Source organism: Stegastes partitus, unplaced genomic scaffold, assembly GCF_000690725.1.
Source record: "Stegastes partitus isolate 25-593 unplaced genomic scaffold, Stegastes_partitus-1.0.2 Scaffold342, whole genome shotgun sequence".
Lineage (NCBI taxonomy): Eukaryota > Metazoa > Chordata > Actinopteri > Pomacentridae > Stegastes > Stegastes partitus.
In genome coordinates, this window is record NW_007578073.1 from 115,778 (window position 1) to 133,743 (window position 17,966).

General features: G+C 37.9%; 1 protein-coding gene across 1 annotated transcript in view; it reads left to right on the forward strand.

Moving 5' to 3' along the window:
• LOC103358909 (carboxyl-terminal PDZ ligand of neuronal nitric oxide synthase protein-like) overlaps positions 1 to 17,966 on the forward strand; it is a 212,305-nt gene that overhangs the window by 104,610 nt on the left and 89,729 nt on the right. The window contains exon 5 of the mRNA XM_008284060.1: positions 8,696 to 8,804. Within this exon, the coding sequence (XP_008282282.1) occupies positions 8,696 to 8,804 (109 nt within the window). The remainder of the gene's footprint in view (positions 1 to 8,695; positions 8,805 to 17,966) is intronic.

Consider the following 17,966-nt stretch of genomic DNA (forward strand, 5'->3'; position numbering starts at 1 on the left):
ATTCAGTGATTCTGAATAAAAAAATCATCACAATTGGTGAGGCTGAATGAAAAAATACTTTATAGTACAAATCACTGAATAAATATAACAGTTTTAATATTTTAACATTATTTTTGTTTTTTTCTTTTCATGACCGCACGTCACTGATTCTGACCTGTCAATAACTGGATATTAACTTTAAGTGAAAGAAAAAACGATTTACTTCTTGTAGCTCCTATAAGTTAAATGTTTGACATGTCACAGTTGTTGGGAGGCTCCCAGTAAAACTTCAAAAACATACCACTGTGTAAGCCACAACCAAACAAGGCGACCTTGAGCTACCTTGTATCTTCAGGATAAAATGATTTAAATAAAGTCACTTTTACTTTGAAATTCTAATTTTAAACTAAAGCCACCTGTTATGTGATGGTTGAGGTGGATATAAAATAGGCAAAAGGTTTTTGGCTGTCATCTCTCAGATTTGTTACAGTTGCAGGTACATTGTGACTTTATTGCAAATAACAAAAAGTGTGAGAGGAATACAAATAAAAATAAACTCTAAAATGAATGATCCAAACGGATACAAGTACAAGAAGAGTATTTTGAACTTGATTTAAAAAAAAAAGAAAGGAAAGAAAAGGAAAAAAAAGCCTACAGCTGATAATGTATTTTTGTATTGCAGGGTTGTTGTTGTTTTATTGCAGAATAGTCTAATGTTAATCCTCCATGTGGTGTTTTTTCTATGTGCTGGTAGACACGTAGAATAGAATAGAATAAATAGAATAGAATAGAACTTTATTGATCCCTTTGGTGGAAACCTCAGGGAAATTGCTGATCACGAAACATCATGCGCAAAATAAGCAGTCAGTGCTACGGCTGAGCATTTCTGCCTTAAAACTGCAGTGTACAGATGACCTTGTGCAGAGCACAAAATCAAGCTTCTGGGGTTTTATTTGTAAAGAACCTAAGGGACCAATCCTCTCAACTTGCAGCGTGGATCTGCATCATTCTTCTTCTTCAGAATCAGTTTCTGGTCCAAACATGCATGGCGGAATTAGTCCAATACTACAACTTGCCACTTGTGCTACAGTGTTTGAGCAAAGTTGTTGGTGAACTTTTGTGCTGCAGCAAGTAGTGGAGGGGTGTATGGAGAGAGAGAGGCAGAGACAGTTACATTTGAAGGCATTATTGTCGTGAAAAAAGCAAACAAACAAACAAAAAACATCTAAGTATGCAACTTTGTTACACAGAGAGGAGATTTTAGAGGTTATATCAACAACCTGGAGAAGGAGTTTAACTGTTTAATTTAACCCTGTCTCCCACAAATGATGTACCTGTACAACTAAACTTTTTTCTCATTTACGAAGGCAAAATGTTTTAGTGTGGGCAGCTGTGTGGTAGAAAAGGCTTACAGTTTAAACAAGCCACAAAGTCCAAGGAATGGAGGCATAAGTCAGCAACTAGACATTTACACATAATGGTTCCAGGGCTGGAAACATTATTCTTTTTCAAAAGAGATTTTGTTGGGCTTTTTGCCTTTATTTAGAGCAGTAGAAATAGACCGGAAAGGGGGGAGAAGAATGGGGAGAGACCTGCAGCAAAGGGTCATGAGCGGGAGTCGAACCCACTACTGTGCGTTGGGAAGCTATAGCCCCTGTTCATGGGTCGCCCGCAGAACTAGAGCAGTCTATAGGGGCACCCGGAACCATTATTCTTAACTTCAGTTTAATTTCATTGTTTGTTACCCTCAGTTGCCATTTGCTGTTTCGTTTTAGTTTTGGCACCAAAGTTGGTTAGATTTGGGAATATGGCACAGTTTGAGTTAAAATATGACAGTTTGACAACACGTTTGAAACATTTCCTCCATTTTCTGGGTTACCAGGGTGAGTCCCACCTCATCCAATATATGATTGGTTGGCTGAAAAGGACAGTTAGTAAAGCAGTACAATAAACAGCAAAGATATGTTGATGATAAAAATAACAAACCCAATCCTGTACAAAATAAGCTTTTTTCAAAATGTAATTTCAAATGAGTTTAGTTGTATAGGAACATAGTTTTGAGGAGACAGGGCACATTATATCTTACATTGTGAACTATATTTCCCTGGATCATTTCCTGATAATCCAAACCATTTTCCACATCACCAGAATATATTCCTGCTGTACAAATGTTGAGTTCTTTCTTTCTTTTCTTGCCTCTATTAAGTCAAATTTAAATACACAGTCAATAAGTACACTATAAATAGAATGAATTAATGTAAACAAATTGCTAAAATGCCTCAAAATATTGAGGACATGACTTCATTGTACACAGTGTCAGAAAGTGCACTTAGTCTTGCTGCATTCTGCTCTGTTGAGTGCGCTGCTGGTGGAGAAGCCTTGGCTGTGCTTCTTGTCATCAAAGACTTTCTTCTCTGTGTGATTGTTAAATGATGCTGCAAAATGATGAGGCAAGAGAGAGACACCGTCTGATCCTGCGATGCTGACGTAAAATCATTCACTGTTGATGTTTCCAAGAGCTGTATGATTAGATTTTAATTTAATTTGATATTTTTAGATTTGCCCTTCAGAGGTCTGTTATTATCTAGATTATCTAAAGTAAAAATTGATTAGTATTGATTGGCGCTGCTACAGGTGTTTAGTATTTCGTATTTGGCAGAAAAATTGTGCCTCACGTTGACTCCTTATACTTCTAATCATCCATCCTGTTTATCTACAGTGTTTGCTTACCCGCTGTGCCATTGCTGATTACTTACAGTAATTTCAGCCAAAAAACAAACCTGATGCATCTTAATTTTAGCTTCCTTTGAGGGGTTGAAAGTGAAAAATCTCCAAACTGCTACGAGCAAATTTCTTTTGGTCAACTGTATTGTTTCCATAGAAACACCATGAAGTTATTTCAGTCAGTGTCGAAAAGTGACTTTTCTTTGTATAACAATGTTGTGGATTGTGAGTTTAAACAGCGAAGGCACCCGCTTGAAACACAAGATAAAAGTTTGCCGTTGTCAGTATTTGTAGACTGAGTTATTTTGCCTTTAACCATCTTTGACAGCTTTTGTGTCAAGCCTGCCGCTCTTATGCCAAGATCTGATCTATCTGATGGATCTTCACCTGGATGTTTGGCAGCTGTTCCTCTTAGAGACACTCGATAGAGATGTATCTGAGCCGTCATCTCTGCACTGCTGGGGGATTTGTCAGCTAAGCCAGTCGGCTAAAGCGCACTTTCACTCACTCGGCTGAGCTTCACTTGGCTGGCAGCATGTAATGTGTCTTTTTATCTTTGCCTGAAATTCGCCCTGAAGACAACAGCTGGCAGAGGACAAGGCCGTTTCCTCTATTTTAGATTTGAAAAATATATATATATATATTATGATTATTTTTTATCCCAGTGACTGGGATTTGGGGGCTAAAGGGAGGACAAATAAATAGTTGAAAGTGCAGACACATGAAGGGATATTGTTCAAATGCAGTCGGAAGGGAGTGGTCAGTTTTGTTCCAGTAGATGACACGGCTTGATAGCAGGCAGTCTGTTTACCCTCTGTTTGTTTACATAGACAAGTACAGATGTGTTTCTGCGACCCCCATCCTTGACAGCTACCCAGACCAGGGAATTTTCAGTGACACTCAAACTCCTTCCCATCGGAATGCATAAAGCTTCTGTTAATGCAAACTTACATCTGTGTGTGATAAAAGTGTTTCAACTCAGTCAGCCTTTATCTTAGTAGCACTGAGGGCTGAACTGTGAACAAAGTTTGACATAGCCAGGCTTTCTTTGTGTAAGTCGGCTCGACAAAATCTAAAAGCCCAGTCAGAGACAACAGGCTTCCCGATATTGGTTATAAACTTTCCTTGTTAATTCAGGCTTTCTTCTTCAGACTGTGCATTCATACAAAAGTGGATGTTTAGTGACCGATCATGTACCACCTACTTCAGTCAAGAGGTGCAGCTTTAAGGTGCTAATACTGCAAATGTTGCAAGTGAGGAGCACTGATAGAAAACTGTTAATCATGTAAGTTCATGTATTTATTTCACCACTGGACACAGTCTCATTAACAGCTGCACATTACAGCTGTTAAACATTGAACTTCATACATTTAGACATAATATTGAAGACGTGAACTTAGGTCTGAGAAGAATAACACTTTAGTTTTTGGCCAAATCAAAGTAAAATTAATGTTATTGATTGGATATTCTCTCTGCTGAATACCAAGAGACTAATCCATTTTCTAATCTTTGTTCTCTTAAGTGCAAAACCAGCAGTGTTAAACAGACTTCGCAGCATATTAAGACCAAGCACTCAAAACAGTTATGCATTTTTGCATCACGACTTGAGTACACGTAGGTTTCTGTGACAACACAACTCATACAGTGTACAGCGCTGTAGCTGCACGGCTTCATTCAGCTCAACAGGTTTGCAGACGTGACATATTCCCTCAGCTGAGAATCTGTATCACTCATAGAGCATCATCAGGGAGGCCAGTCCGCTAAATGATATAATGTATAATGATATGATAAATGAATAATAATAATCCTAATGTGTTGTGAGACACTAAATTAACAATTAACTGATATTGTATCCAGTTTAATGTATCCATAATAAATGGACTGTGTGGGTGTGTGCATGCGTGTGTGTGTGCGTGCGTGCGTGCGTGCGTGTGTGTGTGTGTGTGTGTGTGTGCTGTGCCTGGTATTTTGACAGTCCCAGTTAAATAGGATTGACAAAGACACCGTCCATTCCACATAACCTCATCTAGTCCTTTCCAGAGAAAAGGCCAAAACAAATACCACAGAAATGTCACTGTGTGTATAGATGACACCTCTGATTTCTTGTACACAAACACACACACAGACACCAAACCCACATGTACAGTGACACACTCAGACTGACTTTGTGACAGAGACGGGGGATAATTTGCATAATCTTCACCTAATTTCTTGCTCTTGCCTGGTTGTCCATTGTCTCACGATGATAAATTACTTCAAGTATCCTACCAGGCCCCTTAATATTGCACTAATTGCCCAATTAGGAAGCCGTTCTGCCTGATGTTTTCTGTAGTCACTTGAAATTTTAAGTTCATTGTGTAAACTAACACCAACAAAGGGCCTCAGAGCATAATTCCATCAATATCTAACAGAATTTAAACTTGAAGAAAATGAAAACTATTTTAAAAAAAAAAGATGTAGATGATATAGAACTTGTAAGCGTGGGTGAGATAACTTTGCTTTGTGTAAGTTCTTTACAATAAAGATTTCCAAAACTTTATGAATCACTGTATAAAAACACCACATGGACATGTAACCAAGGTAAAAGGAATTTATTTTCATCAGAGGGGGTCTTTAAAACGTCCTTTCTGCTCTGTACCACTGGATGCACTGGCAAGTTATTCTTGGGTATCATTGTCACCCCAGTGTATTAGCTGCAAGCATATCAAAAGGTGTCCGTAACTAACAAATAGGACAGTATAAAAGGTCTGTACCTAAATAGCGCCTTTCTACCTTAGTAGTACTAAAAGCGCTTTACAATGTTTTCTCATTCACACACATTCATACACCAAAGGCAACACATGGGAGCAACGTTGGGTTTAGTGACCAAGGACACTTTGACTGTGGAGGGGCGGGGGATCGAACCACCAACCTTGCGAGTAGAGGACAACAGCTCTACCACCTGAGCCACAGCCGCCCAACCTAAGAAATCAAATTGTCAGTGTCACTTTTTTCTCTTCATACTCTTGACTCAAGTATAAAGTACTAAATACAAGCCATTGTGTGTGTGTGTGTGTGTGTGTGTGTGTGTGTGTGTGTGTGTGTGTGTGTGTGTGTGTGTGTGTGTGTGTGTGTGTGTGAGTGGGTGTGTGTGGGTGTGTGTATGTGTGTGTGTGTGTGTGTGTGCTGGATTCACAAATGAATAATGAAATAATAAATTGCTGTTTAAGTTTGCAATTTTGCATTCTCAGTCAACTATGAAAAGAACGAAGGGTACACCTTTTTTTTTTTGCAGCAGAGAAGCTGTGTTTTGTTTTAATGATTTCAGCATTGATTTTAGGTAGGAGATCTACTACTGGACACCCTATTAGTTTATTCATTGTTTTACTTTTTTTTTTGTTTATATTTTTTTAATCTTTGGAAAGTGTTAATGTGCTCTGAAACCATTTGTAAGATCTATGAAAGCAAGCAATAATCTTTAAACAGTAAAAGGTGAGCAGCTTATCCATCATGATCTGATGATTTTTTCATGTTACAGCCAAACTATGGAAGGATGGGTGTGGCTATTTGGTTTATTTATTAAAGTTAATTTCAGTGAAAGTTTTAGAAACCTTTTGCATTTGGCTTTGTTTATGAGTGAGATCCAGACTCCTTAATTAGAGAAGTTTTTGTTCTTGTTTATCTCTGCACGGTTACTCAGCAATCAGCAGCCACCTGAAGGCATCTGTAAATGTAATGTTTGATAATGATGTCACAGTGAAACGGCGTGCCATATCACATCCAGACAGTGTGCATCAGCAAAACAAAGTGAGCTGTTTGCTAATGCCTCTATTAAAACACTTAAAAGATATATTGTCTTTTAGAAACCCGATTGCAATAATGCTGGAGGTAATTTGATCTGACGGTCTTTCTGCTGGCACATTAAACGGCCATATGAGACTGTTTTGCAGGACTAGAAAGGTCTTGCAGTGTGAAATAATGTGGTAGCAGTGTAATGATGCAACATTTTTTGAATGTTTGTGAAAAGTGGTTGTAGTCCAAAATGTTTTGTGGTCATTTTTCTGCAGCTTCATTTTTGCTCTTGGCAGTTAAAGCATGACTGAAACTTTTTATAGGAAGGTTTCGTAAACTTGAAGGTGGAGTCTGTGGTTCTGAAGAAATATTGTGTATTGATTTTTAACTAATTAGAATATTTCTGTAGTTAGCATGTACCATATTTACCATTCTTGCCATTCCCACCGAACCTCTTTTCCCACACAGAATGAACAGCTAGCGGCCTGTGTGCAGAGATTCACTCATTTTGACCAAAAAAGTCAGTAAAATCACATACTCCTCTTTTATAGCACATGTTTAACAGTAGTTCTGGGGTGTGTATTCCTGAAGCCTGTACTGCAGGAATAAGTGAGGTAACTTCAGATGTAACTCTTAGTTTTCAGAACAACAATGATGGTTCACTTCATACTGGGGTGTATCACCGTGGTAACTAATGCTGCATACACAACCTACTCAAGATAACACATCAATGTGTATGAAGCAACACCGACTGTTCAGTTAGTTGTCTTGGAAAATGGCATCACCATTTAAACCCTTTTACATGTTGACCTTTCAAGATTTACAGAAAGCCTACTTACGTGTTTGCATGCCGTTCTTTACTTGTTTACAAGACTGTTTAACACAACAAGGCTTGCAGCTGAAAGAATGAGGCTAAAACTGTCTGAAATACTGTGCACAGCTTGACCTGTCCATGTAAAGGCAGTCATTGCTAGATTCAGAAACTCTCGATTAACTTATCCAGTTGATAATAGGCTTTGCACAACTGCTTGTATGTGGTTGTTAGAATTAATGCAGCCAGATATCAAAATGATATTCTGGGTATGCTGAACTTGCTCTGTTGTCTCACACCAGGTCTGGGTGTGACGCTTTGAGCAAAAACGTCATGCTGCTGCCTGCTCTGAAACAAAACATACACAGTAAAAGCAACCCATGGAGCAATTTTGTTGCTCACAAAATGTACTAGCGAATGTAATATAGCTGTGCATCACTCAGTTGATAAAAGGCGGTGTGAAATTGTCCTATACACACTGCAGGTGTCATAAGTTATGGGATCATTCACATTAAGAATGAAGATTTTGTAGACAAAAGGTCGTTGTCTACAGCAGATTCTTGAAGGAACTACAAAACCAACACTACAGTACAGCTCCAAGGATCTGTCTTGTTCCTAAATGTGACACTTTCCAGTTTTTAGCTTCACTGTTGTCACCATATGTCTTCTGCAATGCTTTATCTCTCCAGCAGTGTCCTTTTGTCATCACCAGTTAGACTCAGTGTAGAGCCTAACTCATGCGGTGTTCTCCCTCTTGCAGGTTATTGTTTATTATCTCTTTAGCTCTGCCTTTTGCTCCCACAACTTGTTTCTTCCTATTTACCTGCTCTGCAGGATCTTGTATATCTCCTCACTGTTGGCTGGGAACAATCTCTCCCAACCACAGACTATTTTTGTCTCAAACATAGTCTCCAGCTGCATCTTCTTTCACACAGGATATTTTTTTTTCTTATTATAGTATTAGCTCTTCTGTCTCCTCTGTATGCTGGAATATATCACTGCTGTTATCTAAAGCATTATGTTTGCTTGGAATTAAAGTTTACTTGACTTTCAGTGTGTGTCACTGAGCTTTCTGTCCCAATGTGCCATAGAAATAATACGGAAGTCTATGAGGATACTTTTACTTGCCAGTTTATTTAAGTAGCACTTTCCCCCTAATCTAATCAAAACTTTCTCAGCCTCTTTTTTCCAACTCGAGAGCTACAATTTGGTCTTCCGCCTTTGGATTAAAACAAACATAAAATAGTGCTTATTTTTGTCACATTTCAACCCTAGAGAAACAGGCTCAGTGCCTATTTTTGCAGCTTAAGATACATTCAGAAATGTTGCCAGGCTCTGTTGTGGTTTTGCATCGTATTTAGATTTTTTTTTTTTTTTTACATTACTGACCTAATTTTTTTTCTCTTTTAGGATATTCTATGTGTCTCATGACTCCCAAGATCTGAAGATCTTCAGCTACATCGCCAGAGATGGACAGAGCAATGTCTTTCGCTGTAATGTCTTCAAGTCCAAAAAAAAGGTGAGACAGTTTTAAAGCTTTCCCCCTCTAACCAGTGATCAGCAGCTGAAGTGTGACACAAATACAGAGACTGGTTGAAGGCCAACAGCTGTAGCGTTTCTTCAGTAATCGATTCAGAAATTTGGCTTGAACCTGTGATTAACTGGTTTAACGTAGCGCTAGTGGCACATAGCATTAGTAACCTTGTGACTGAAGCCTGCAGTGTTTCCAGTAAGTTGCTCTGTTAATAGCAAATAAACTTTATTAGCAGTGTTAGCAGAGAGCAGATGTTTCACAGAGCTTTTTTTGGAAAGTATCTTCAAACATAGTCTTGTGTTTGGACACATTCTACCCCTAATTGAGATAAATGAAAGAGTACAGCATCCCTCCCTTATCAACAGCTTACTGGCCTTGAGCAAGGTGCTTCACCCCAACCTGTTAACAGTTAGGTGCTCAGTAAACAACAGATCAGACTGTGATTATTCCTGGTGTTAACATTTGTTTTGGTTCTTCTCTGCTGGTTAAAAAGTCAGAAAATGTTCAAATGTTTTATTTTTTATTTTTATGATACTGCAGCAATTCCTTATTTGGAGTTTGAAGATATATTTATTAAAAATGGATGTCAGAGATGTAGAAAATGGGCCTCAAACAAGAATCAAATAAAATTTATCACAAATAAATTTATTTCTAATAGGTGTGAAAACCACAACATTCTGCATTTTTCTCATCCTGAACTTATTTGACTATATTTTTACATTTTAAGATATTTTCATTTGTTTACCTAGTATGTTCTTGCGGTTTGTGCTGTTTCTCATCTTGTTTATGAATTATTAGTTCGGTGCATCTGCAGAGCAGTCAGCCAGCACTAAGCTCATAACTACTAATAACACAGTTTGATGTTTCACCTGTATACTCACATTTAATGCAATGCCTTTGTTTTTCATCTGTGATGTGCAAACATCACATTTCCACACAGTTTACTCTGTCACAGTTTTAAGACTCACCTGAGACTGTGTGATTCTGTCTACAATGATGTGGCTCAAATAAAAATACAGCTGTTTGATTCATCTAATGGGGTTCCCAGCTGATGACTGGAATGATCCTCTTTCATAGGGCAGCCCTGCAGTTAGTTAGTTATTAGGAAAGTTCTCTCACTCTCACTCTGTCACACTTTAAAGTGTAACATCAACTGTTGTAGGTCACAATACTCCCTTTTCTGATATCAGTCTGTCATATACTTGAAGCAGTGTCTTATATCAGCCACAGACTACTTAACTTCCACAGCTTCCTGAAGACACATCATTTAAGGCTGTACTCATAATATATTCTAATTGTTTTCTGATTGTCACCACTGACTCTTGTCAGGCAACCTTATGTGACAATTTTTAGTGTGTAAATGGTGTTAACGATCACCAGGGCCGTGGTGAACAAAGGAAAATCTTGGTTGACTGAAATCTTATCTACTCTTCAACCAATTGTTGAGTCTAGAGGGGAAAAAAATTCACATTATCTCCAGATTAACTAAATGTTGCATAGTACACTGCATCTGCCAGCCTTGTTGGCCTAATTGAATTGCAAATAAACATGTAAAGCTTGTATTTGCAACATAATAATTCATTTGAACCATATTATTTTATATTAAAATGATGACAGAATCAGAGCAGATCAGTGTGTACCCGCCCATATTCATATGATTTCTGAAAATAGAACTCTATGAACTGGTGATCCCAGCACAAAGACTGTTGATGAACATAACACAGATGAGTTATCCAACTGCCTTTAGATGATCTGCCATGTTGTCTATTGGACTGTAATGTGCGACTGCTATTCGCAGAGTTTACACTCAACTCGTATTCATGTTTTTAACAAAATGCAGCTACGCCAATGATTTCTATATCACGGTGTCAATTACTTTGGACCTGACTATGAGTACATTTTCAGCAAATATTAACTTAGTTAAACACAGCAGTCATGAATAGGTTTGGGGAAATCAAAGGAGTGAAAATGCAGGTCTACAGGTAGTCTGTTTTTCCAGCCACCCAAAACAGTGAATTAATTCTGGAAGGATACTGATGAAGCTCTTTCCCCCTAATGAGAGTACTATCAGCGATCATCCTGATTAACAGTTTTAATTAGGTGAAAATGAACCATTTAGAACATATTTGTTGAGAGAGAGAGAGAGAGAGAGTCTGTGAATCCGACTTTGTGCACATGTATGAGCAAGTGTCACAGAAAAAAGTAGTCGAGGTTAAGGATGAGAATATTAAAAGGGTAATGCATGAGGCCCGTCTCTTGTTTAGAATGTTGTTCACGTATAGCTCTCTTCCATTCATGAATAAATCAGTACACAACATGATTATTGTTTAGATTACTGTGAGGCTTCATTCGATATGAGTTCACTGGTAACATGACAAAGATTGACTTTTAGACAATTAAAGGAGAGCATTATGACTTACCAGCTTTATTTTTCATAGTGTAAACTGGTATTCATTTGCAAAACGGAATGATCGTTGCACTAAATCTTGTGTGAAAGATGTTGTGTTTGCTTGAGCTTTTGTTTTGATTTCTTCATTCTTATTGTCACTGACAGAATTGTGTTTTCACATGGTGCGATAACCAACTCATCAAACTTTGATGCTGTATGGCAAGATGGAAAAAGTCTGACACTAAGTGTGTCATTTCCAATGTCCTCACAGTCTGGTAGTCGTGTGCGGCTGAAAACAATTCCTCCTCCTCCTCTCTTAAATCAAGTCACTGCCTTGACAACCACCAATAAAGAAACACGCCAATAAAGAGACACACGGCTGTCAAGCAGCAATAATTCCTCCTTGCACTGTGGGCTTGTCAGTGTTGAGGAACAACTTCGAGGGCCTTTTGGGGTGGATTTGTTGCTGCAGAAATGAGCCGAGCAGAGACAAAGTCAAAACGGAGTCCAGCAGTGTGACACAGTTAGAAAATGTGCTCCCAGTTTTCCACTTTAGCTGCCAATTCACAGGACTTGATGGTTAAGTCCAGGGGTTAGCTGGGTGAAGCACACACTGCCTCATTATCTCTTACAGACAGACCGACATTGACACATGGGTATGCACACACACGCACACACACACACACACACGCACGCACAAATTTAGTTCAGAAGACAAAATGGAAAGTGACGCATACCAGAATTCTCTGGGGCAACCAGGGCCCTGAGGCCATTAAACTGGAAACTTGTCTGTGTGTGTGTGTGTCTGTGTGTGTGTCTGTGTGTGTGTCGACATGAATGGTTTTCAAAATATAATAGTGGTCAAGATGCTATAGGCAAGACTGTTATTAATGGAGGGCATCATTGTGTTTTAAAGCTTTAATTAATTTATTACTATCTATGTCTGAGTAATATTGATGAACATTTATTAATTTTTCAGCGTTGTTAAAAATGCAATTTATTGTAGCTGAAGCCAGAATGGAAGTACCAGCAGTGGTTACAAACCACAGACTGTATGTTACTAAAACATTCCTTCAGGTGTTGGCATCTCTTGTTGTGAATGAAAGATGGAGAGTGTCCTGCACTCTGGAAAGACACATAATGGTACTGCAAAATAAAATCAGCAACGTAAAAATGAGTTTATTTGTTTTATCTGTGATGGATCTTTTTGTGCTGGCACTTTGGCATTTGGCTTCTTCAGACTATAAACTCTGTTTTTTTTTTTTTTTACTAAATAGACAGTATGAATTGGTTTGACTGTAACTTGATGAATCAGTTTTGGGGACATTTAGGGGAAGCACAACAAGCCGGAAAATGACATATTACTACCAGAACATGGTGATGAAGAGTTTACCATTCAATCAGCATTATTTTGAAACCTGCTGTTTTCTGTCCTTGTTGATCTGTTCTGATTTCTACTAACTCTAGAGAAAATATGTCTGTCTTTACCCCACTATATTCACCAGCTCGTCACTACCGCTGCCTGTTACTTGGGCTGGTGGATTTATTTTGTATACAGTTTGGCTGGAAACAAGATTGGAAAATGATAGTGACAAAAACAAAGATACCAGAATGTTATGTGGAGATAAAGGGAACTGCAGAACTAAATACCGCAATTTCCAGACTATAAGCCGCTACTTTTCTCAAACGCTTTGAACACCATGGCTTAAACAATGATGCAGGTAATTTTTGGATTTTTACAAATTTTCCTTGAGATGAAAGTGACATTGAGAGCAACAACGAACGAGAGACTGAGGAAGTGTGTGTTGAAGGAATTCTGAGGCTGTTCAATTCCAACACTGACGATGACGACTTTAGTGGTTTTAGTGCGCAGGAGGAAGATCAATGACTTTTCCTGGTCGGCTACTGTATTTTTTATTTTTTTTAACCAGCCGTGTTACAGGCACTGTTTGGAAAAAAGCATTTACGGTACGTATTTGTTTATGTTACTGGTACGTATTTAATTAAAAGTTTAAAAAATCTTTCTGTGCAAATATCTCATGTTACAACGTGGACACCTGCAGCTTTTCGACAAGTGCGGCCTATGTATGTACACTTTTTTTTTTCTTTTTTAAAATTAGTGGGGGGGTGCGGCTTATATTCAGGTGCACTCAGTAACCTGGAAATTACGGAAAAAGACACTATATCTGTGAGTTTGTCACTATGAGTGAGATCTTTCAGATTACACATAATCATCTGATGATTGTGAAGATGAAAATGAAAATATTTTAATCTGACAATACAGATGCTGAAAAGAAGTATAAATTAACAAATATACACAAGTTCAATCAATATTATATAGACTTTGTTGTCTGTGGCTTTAAATATTCCAAGATATTGTAAGTCTGATGACATAATAGTATAACTCCAGCACCACATACACATATTGAAGTGGAGGATGACTTCATCGTCTAAGTTCACAACACAATCTGTGTAATGACAGATGGAAGTATATCAATTTACCTACAATATCGGTTTTACTGTTTGTATGCAGCAAATGGACAATAAATTCAGGGTTTTGTTAACTTCCACTTATGCCTACATCAATATATAGAAGTGTAAATAGTACCAAGGGTACTATTCATACATCAGACTTCAGGGAAATACAGAGGAAAAGAGAAGAGAGAAAGAGGCAATAGAACAAAACTATAAAATCAGACAATAAAAGAGGGAAAGTTGTAGAAGATTGAACAAGACAAAACGAGAATGAAACACTCTGACATAATGAAAAAAGAATGAGGGTATACATATCAGACATGCAATAAAAATGTCATCCAAAACGGTGTGTGGTTTTGTGTGAGTGTGTTTTGACGTGTAGAAGGTTGCAAGCGTAAGATTAAGTAGAAGATTAGGCAGACTTTATTCCCCCCTTAACTACCAGCAGTGAAAAAATGGCCTGGCTTTAAATCACTGTGGCATAGAAAGGCTTTAGTGGTCTATCAGTTCTAACACTTACTCAGGCTGTGTGACTCTCTCTCCCATTCTGACTTATGCTCTCTCACTCGCCCCCAATCTTCTCCCAATTGACAGTTTAAAGGGAGCTAATGAATGACCTGGCCTCTATTATGTAGAATTGAAGTGCGGGTGATGGAGCAAGAGGTGTTCATCAGAATACTGAATGCTGCATCAGAGAAGAGGTCAGTGCATGCATGCGATTGTGTATTCCCCTCTGAAACGATTGTATTTAACTGCAATTTGAGTGATTGAAGAAGACAGTTTTGGTTTAGAACAGAGTCACAGGGTCAGGTCAGAGAGAAAAAATGGTCAGGGCAGAGACGAGTTTCTCAGTCTGACAGTTTGGACTTTAAATTAGTTGTAGAGCTCAAGCTCAGGTTGAGCTTTAACTCATCAGCTTTTAGCTCTTAAAGCATGCAGGTGCCGTGATGTGTGGATAGCAGTGTCAGTGTTTATGTTGGTCCCTGCTGGCATTGTCGGGCATCAGTGGTTGTAATTTACTGGCAACTATTGGAATAATTGCTATAAAATTTTGTATTGAAACGTCATGATCCCCGCAGGGTGAATTGTAATAACTTTTGTACTTTTCATCAAGGGACAGGTTTAGGTCAGAATTTTAATTTGTCAGATACTTTGGTTTATTACTAAAGGCCAACAAAACCTTTCAGGCATCTTCAGTTGTACTAAACTGAGACAAACTAGACAGGTTTGTGTCTTCCCATCGTCTTAGTGCCACAAAAAACTTTTGCACAAAGATTCAGTTTCTACTGAATAAGAGGGAACTTTTATTCAGTAGAAACTGACAAATATGACAAATTTGAGCTCCAGGGGGACAAGGGGGTTATCCGTTGATTTCTTTGTATTTTTTATTTATTTATTTATTTTCTGTCTTTGGTTGAACGTGCCAGCACAGAGCCAGTACTGTCACTAGAGACACACACTCATAATGCAAACTAACTTTTATGGATGTTTGTGATCTCTGAAGTTTCTCAGGTTTATAATTGATCTTAACGACAACTGAATTGACTGGAGTAGATCATGTTTAACATCATTGTTTTTTTTTGTTTTTTTTTGTTTTGTTTGTTTTTTAAAATTAGGACAACAATTTCAATTTAAAGAGAAGAATATTGACCATCTTAAACCCAAAACCCCTGTCAACAGGATTAAAAGGATTTATTTTATTTTATTTTAATTTATTTAATTTAACTTAGACCCACTTGTTTACTGTTACATATGAGTCCTAATTGTTTGTTTTACTAATGTCCTTTTTTTATTGTTTCAGTATTTTTTTTGTGTTTGTGGATTTCTGATGTATTTATTGTCAAGCTATTTTTATCGCTATGTACAGCACTTTGAATAAAAGTGCTTTATAAATAAATGTATTATTATTATCATCATTATTGTTATTACTTTTAATTTAATTTAATTTAATTTAACATAATTTAATTATTTCACTACATCACGTTATTTATTACAGCCAAAAACTGTCAAAACAATTGATCTTCAGATTTTCACCTTTCTGGCTCTTCTTGAATTACTCATCTGTTACATACAGATTAATTTAGAAACTCAATCAAATCTAAGCTTAAAATGAAGATATTTCATCAAAATCACTTTAATTCTACATGTCGTTTAAAAATTCACTAAAAAATAAAGCATTTGCTCCTATCAGATTCTGTGAAAAGCGAAGAAATCGGCACTTCTCAACACAAGTGGGAAACCATTAGTAACTCAGCTGCAATGAACAGTTTGTGACAAAAGTGTAGGGACTTTTTGGAGAAATTGATCTGAAGTGCAGCCTGTGTTTAAACAAAGCAGAGAGATGTTTTTTGTTTTTATTTTATTTTATGACTTATGGCATTTTAACTTTGTTATACTGGGACCTTTATGAGTTTCGCTCTACATCTGGCCATGGCTGTGCTGTTTACATGGAGGTGCAGGACTTTATATTGCAGTAAAAAATGAGCCCACGGTGAGTTACAAGGTAACTGGAGCAAAAACAACGTCCAGAAACTGCTTGGGATTTAGAGGGTTAACTCTCAATGTAGCACACGTTAATGTGGGCCTGGGAAAGCTTCTGTTGCTGCAGATTACTTAGCTTACATTGCTTCTTGACAGTTTCGATTACTTTTTAATCACTTTAAAGTGAATCATAATCTCTGCATAATCAACTGAAGTATTTCATAATACCCATATTAAATTTAAAAATGCAATTTAAGACCATATTCAAATTTCGCCCATCTTGAAAAGTCTTTAATCGTTGAGTTCAAGACAACAGTCTGTGCATTTAAGCCAGTCAATTATAGAACATTGAAAAAAAAGAAAGATAGCTTCTTTGCACACTGAGATATGTTAAATTCTACCTTCTTCCTTTTTCTCAACATTATTCCTGCTTTTGCAATAATTATGTTGGTTAGTCAGTCCATCAGCTAATCTGAGAGTTTTAATTTGAGTCCCCCAGAGGATGAAACCTCTCCATGATGTTTTCCTTAATTTCAGCCTTAGTTTGGATTCTTAGTTTTAAACTAGTGCTAAGCATAGTGAAGCCATTGCAGCGCTAGATCATAGTCTGCCTGCACCATGACTCCCTCTGTCCAATCAAAAACCATTTGCAGATTTAAATTTTGGCACCATCTGCTTCAAAGTAGTCTCCTCATGCAGTGATACAGCGCTCCCAGCACTGCTGTCATGCTTGGAACGCTCTCTGGATGTCTCTTTGTGTAAGCATGTCAAGCACCATCTGCAATGGGCACTTAATCTAGCAAACTGTGTCAAAATGGCAATCCTTCAACTTCAATTTCATGTTGGAGAAGAGGAAAAAAGTCACAGGACGCCAAATCTGATAGAGGACTGTAATTGAGTTGTTGTGACAATTAAAAGCTGAACTTCATCGCACAGTGCATGTGGAGCCCCCACATTCCATCACACCACAGTTCAAGTCATTTGCACTGTCTGTTCTCCCTCAGATACCTCTGGACATTACAGCAGTACTCTGCCTTGACAGTCAGACTAGTGGGAGACTAATTTGCAGTGCGCAACCCTGTGAATGTAAGAAAACAACAAGCATACTGCTGGTGCGTTCCTGATCTGATGTACCTTCTTCGGTCTGTGAGACTGCAGCTCTTCCACTGTGAAACCTGCTGTTTTATCCTTGGTGTTGAAGCACCAGAAACCCCTGCTTAACCCGAGTGATGATCCTCCACATTAAGGTTGGATCATCCCGGCTGCTGACTGACACAGAATGTGATGTTTGCGCTCTGCTCCAATTTAAGGTGCATTACAAAATCAGAATTGTGCACCTATCAGGGCTCACAAAAACCCATGTAACACAGGTCATATCTGTACCAGAAAGGCCAGGCGTAAAGACACTCATGAGGATAATAAGAGATGATGTCTAAGAGGTCGTTATGGTCTTTTAAACATGAAAATGAACCATCCCACCACTGCTGCTAAATGGACACCTTGCAGCTGGCAGCTGTACTTTTTTAAGTTGTTTTTGTCATAATTATGCTGATAAGCCACATAATTCCTTTGGGAAGTTATGCAAATGCATTTAACACCCACTAGAGTATAAACATTAAAAATGCAAAAAAGATGGTTAGTGGATTAAAAAAAACTTGTATGTCTTAATTTGCTTATTTATATATCTACTGCTTTTGATGGGGAAATGTGTTTGCTGTCCTCAACTGGTTGATGAGATGGAGAGAGAGCTGTGGTGAATGTGTCAAGTGTTTGTTGAGTTCTCTGTCCGTGGATAGACACCC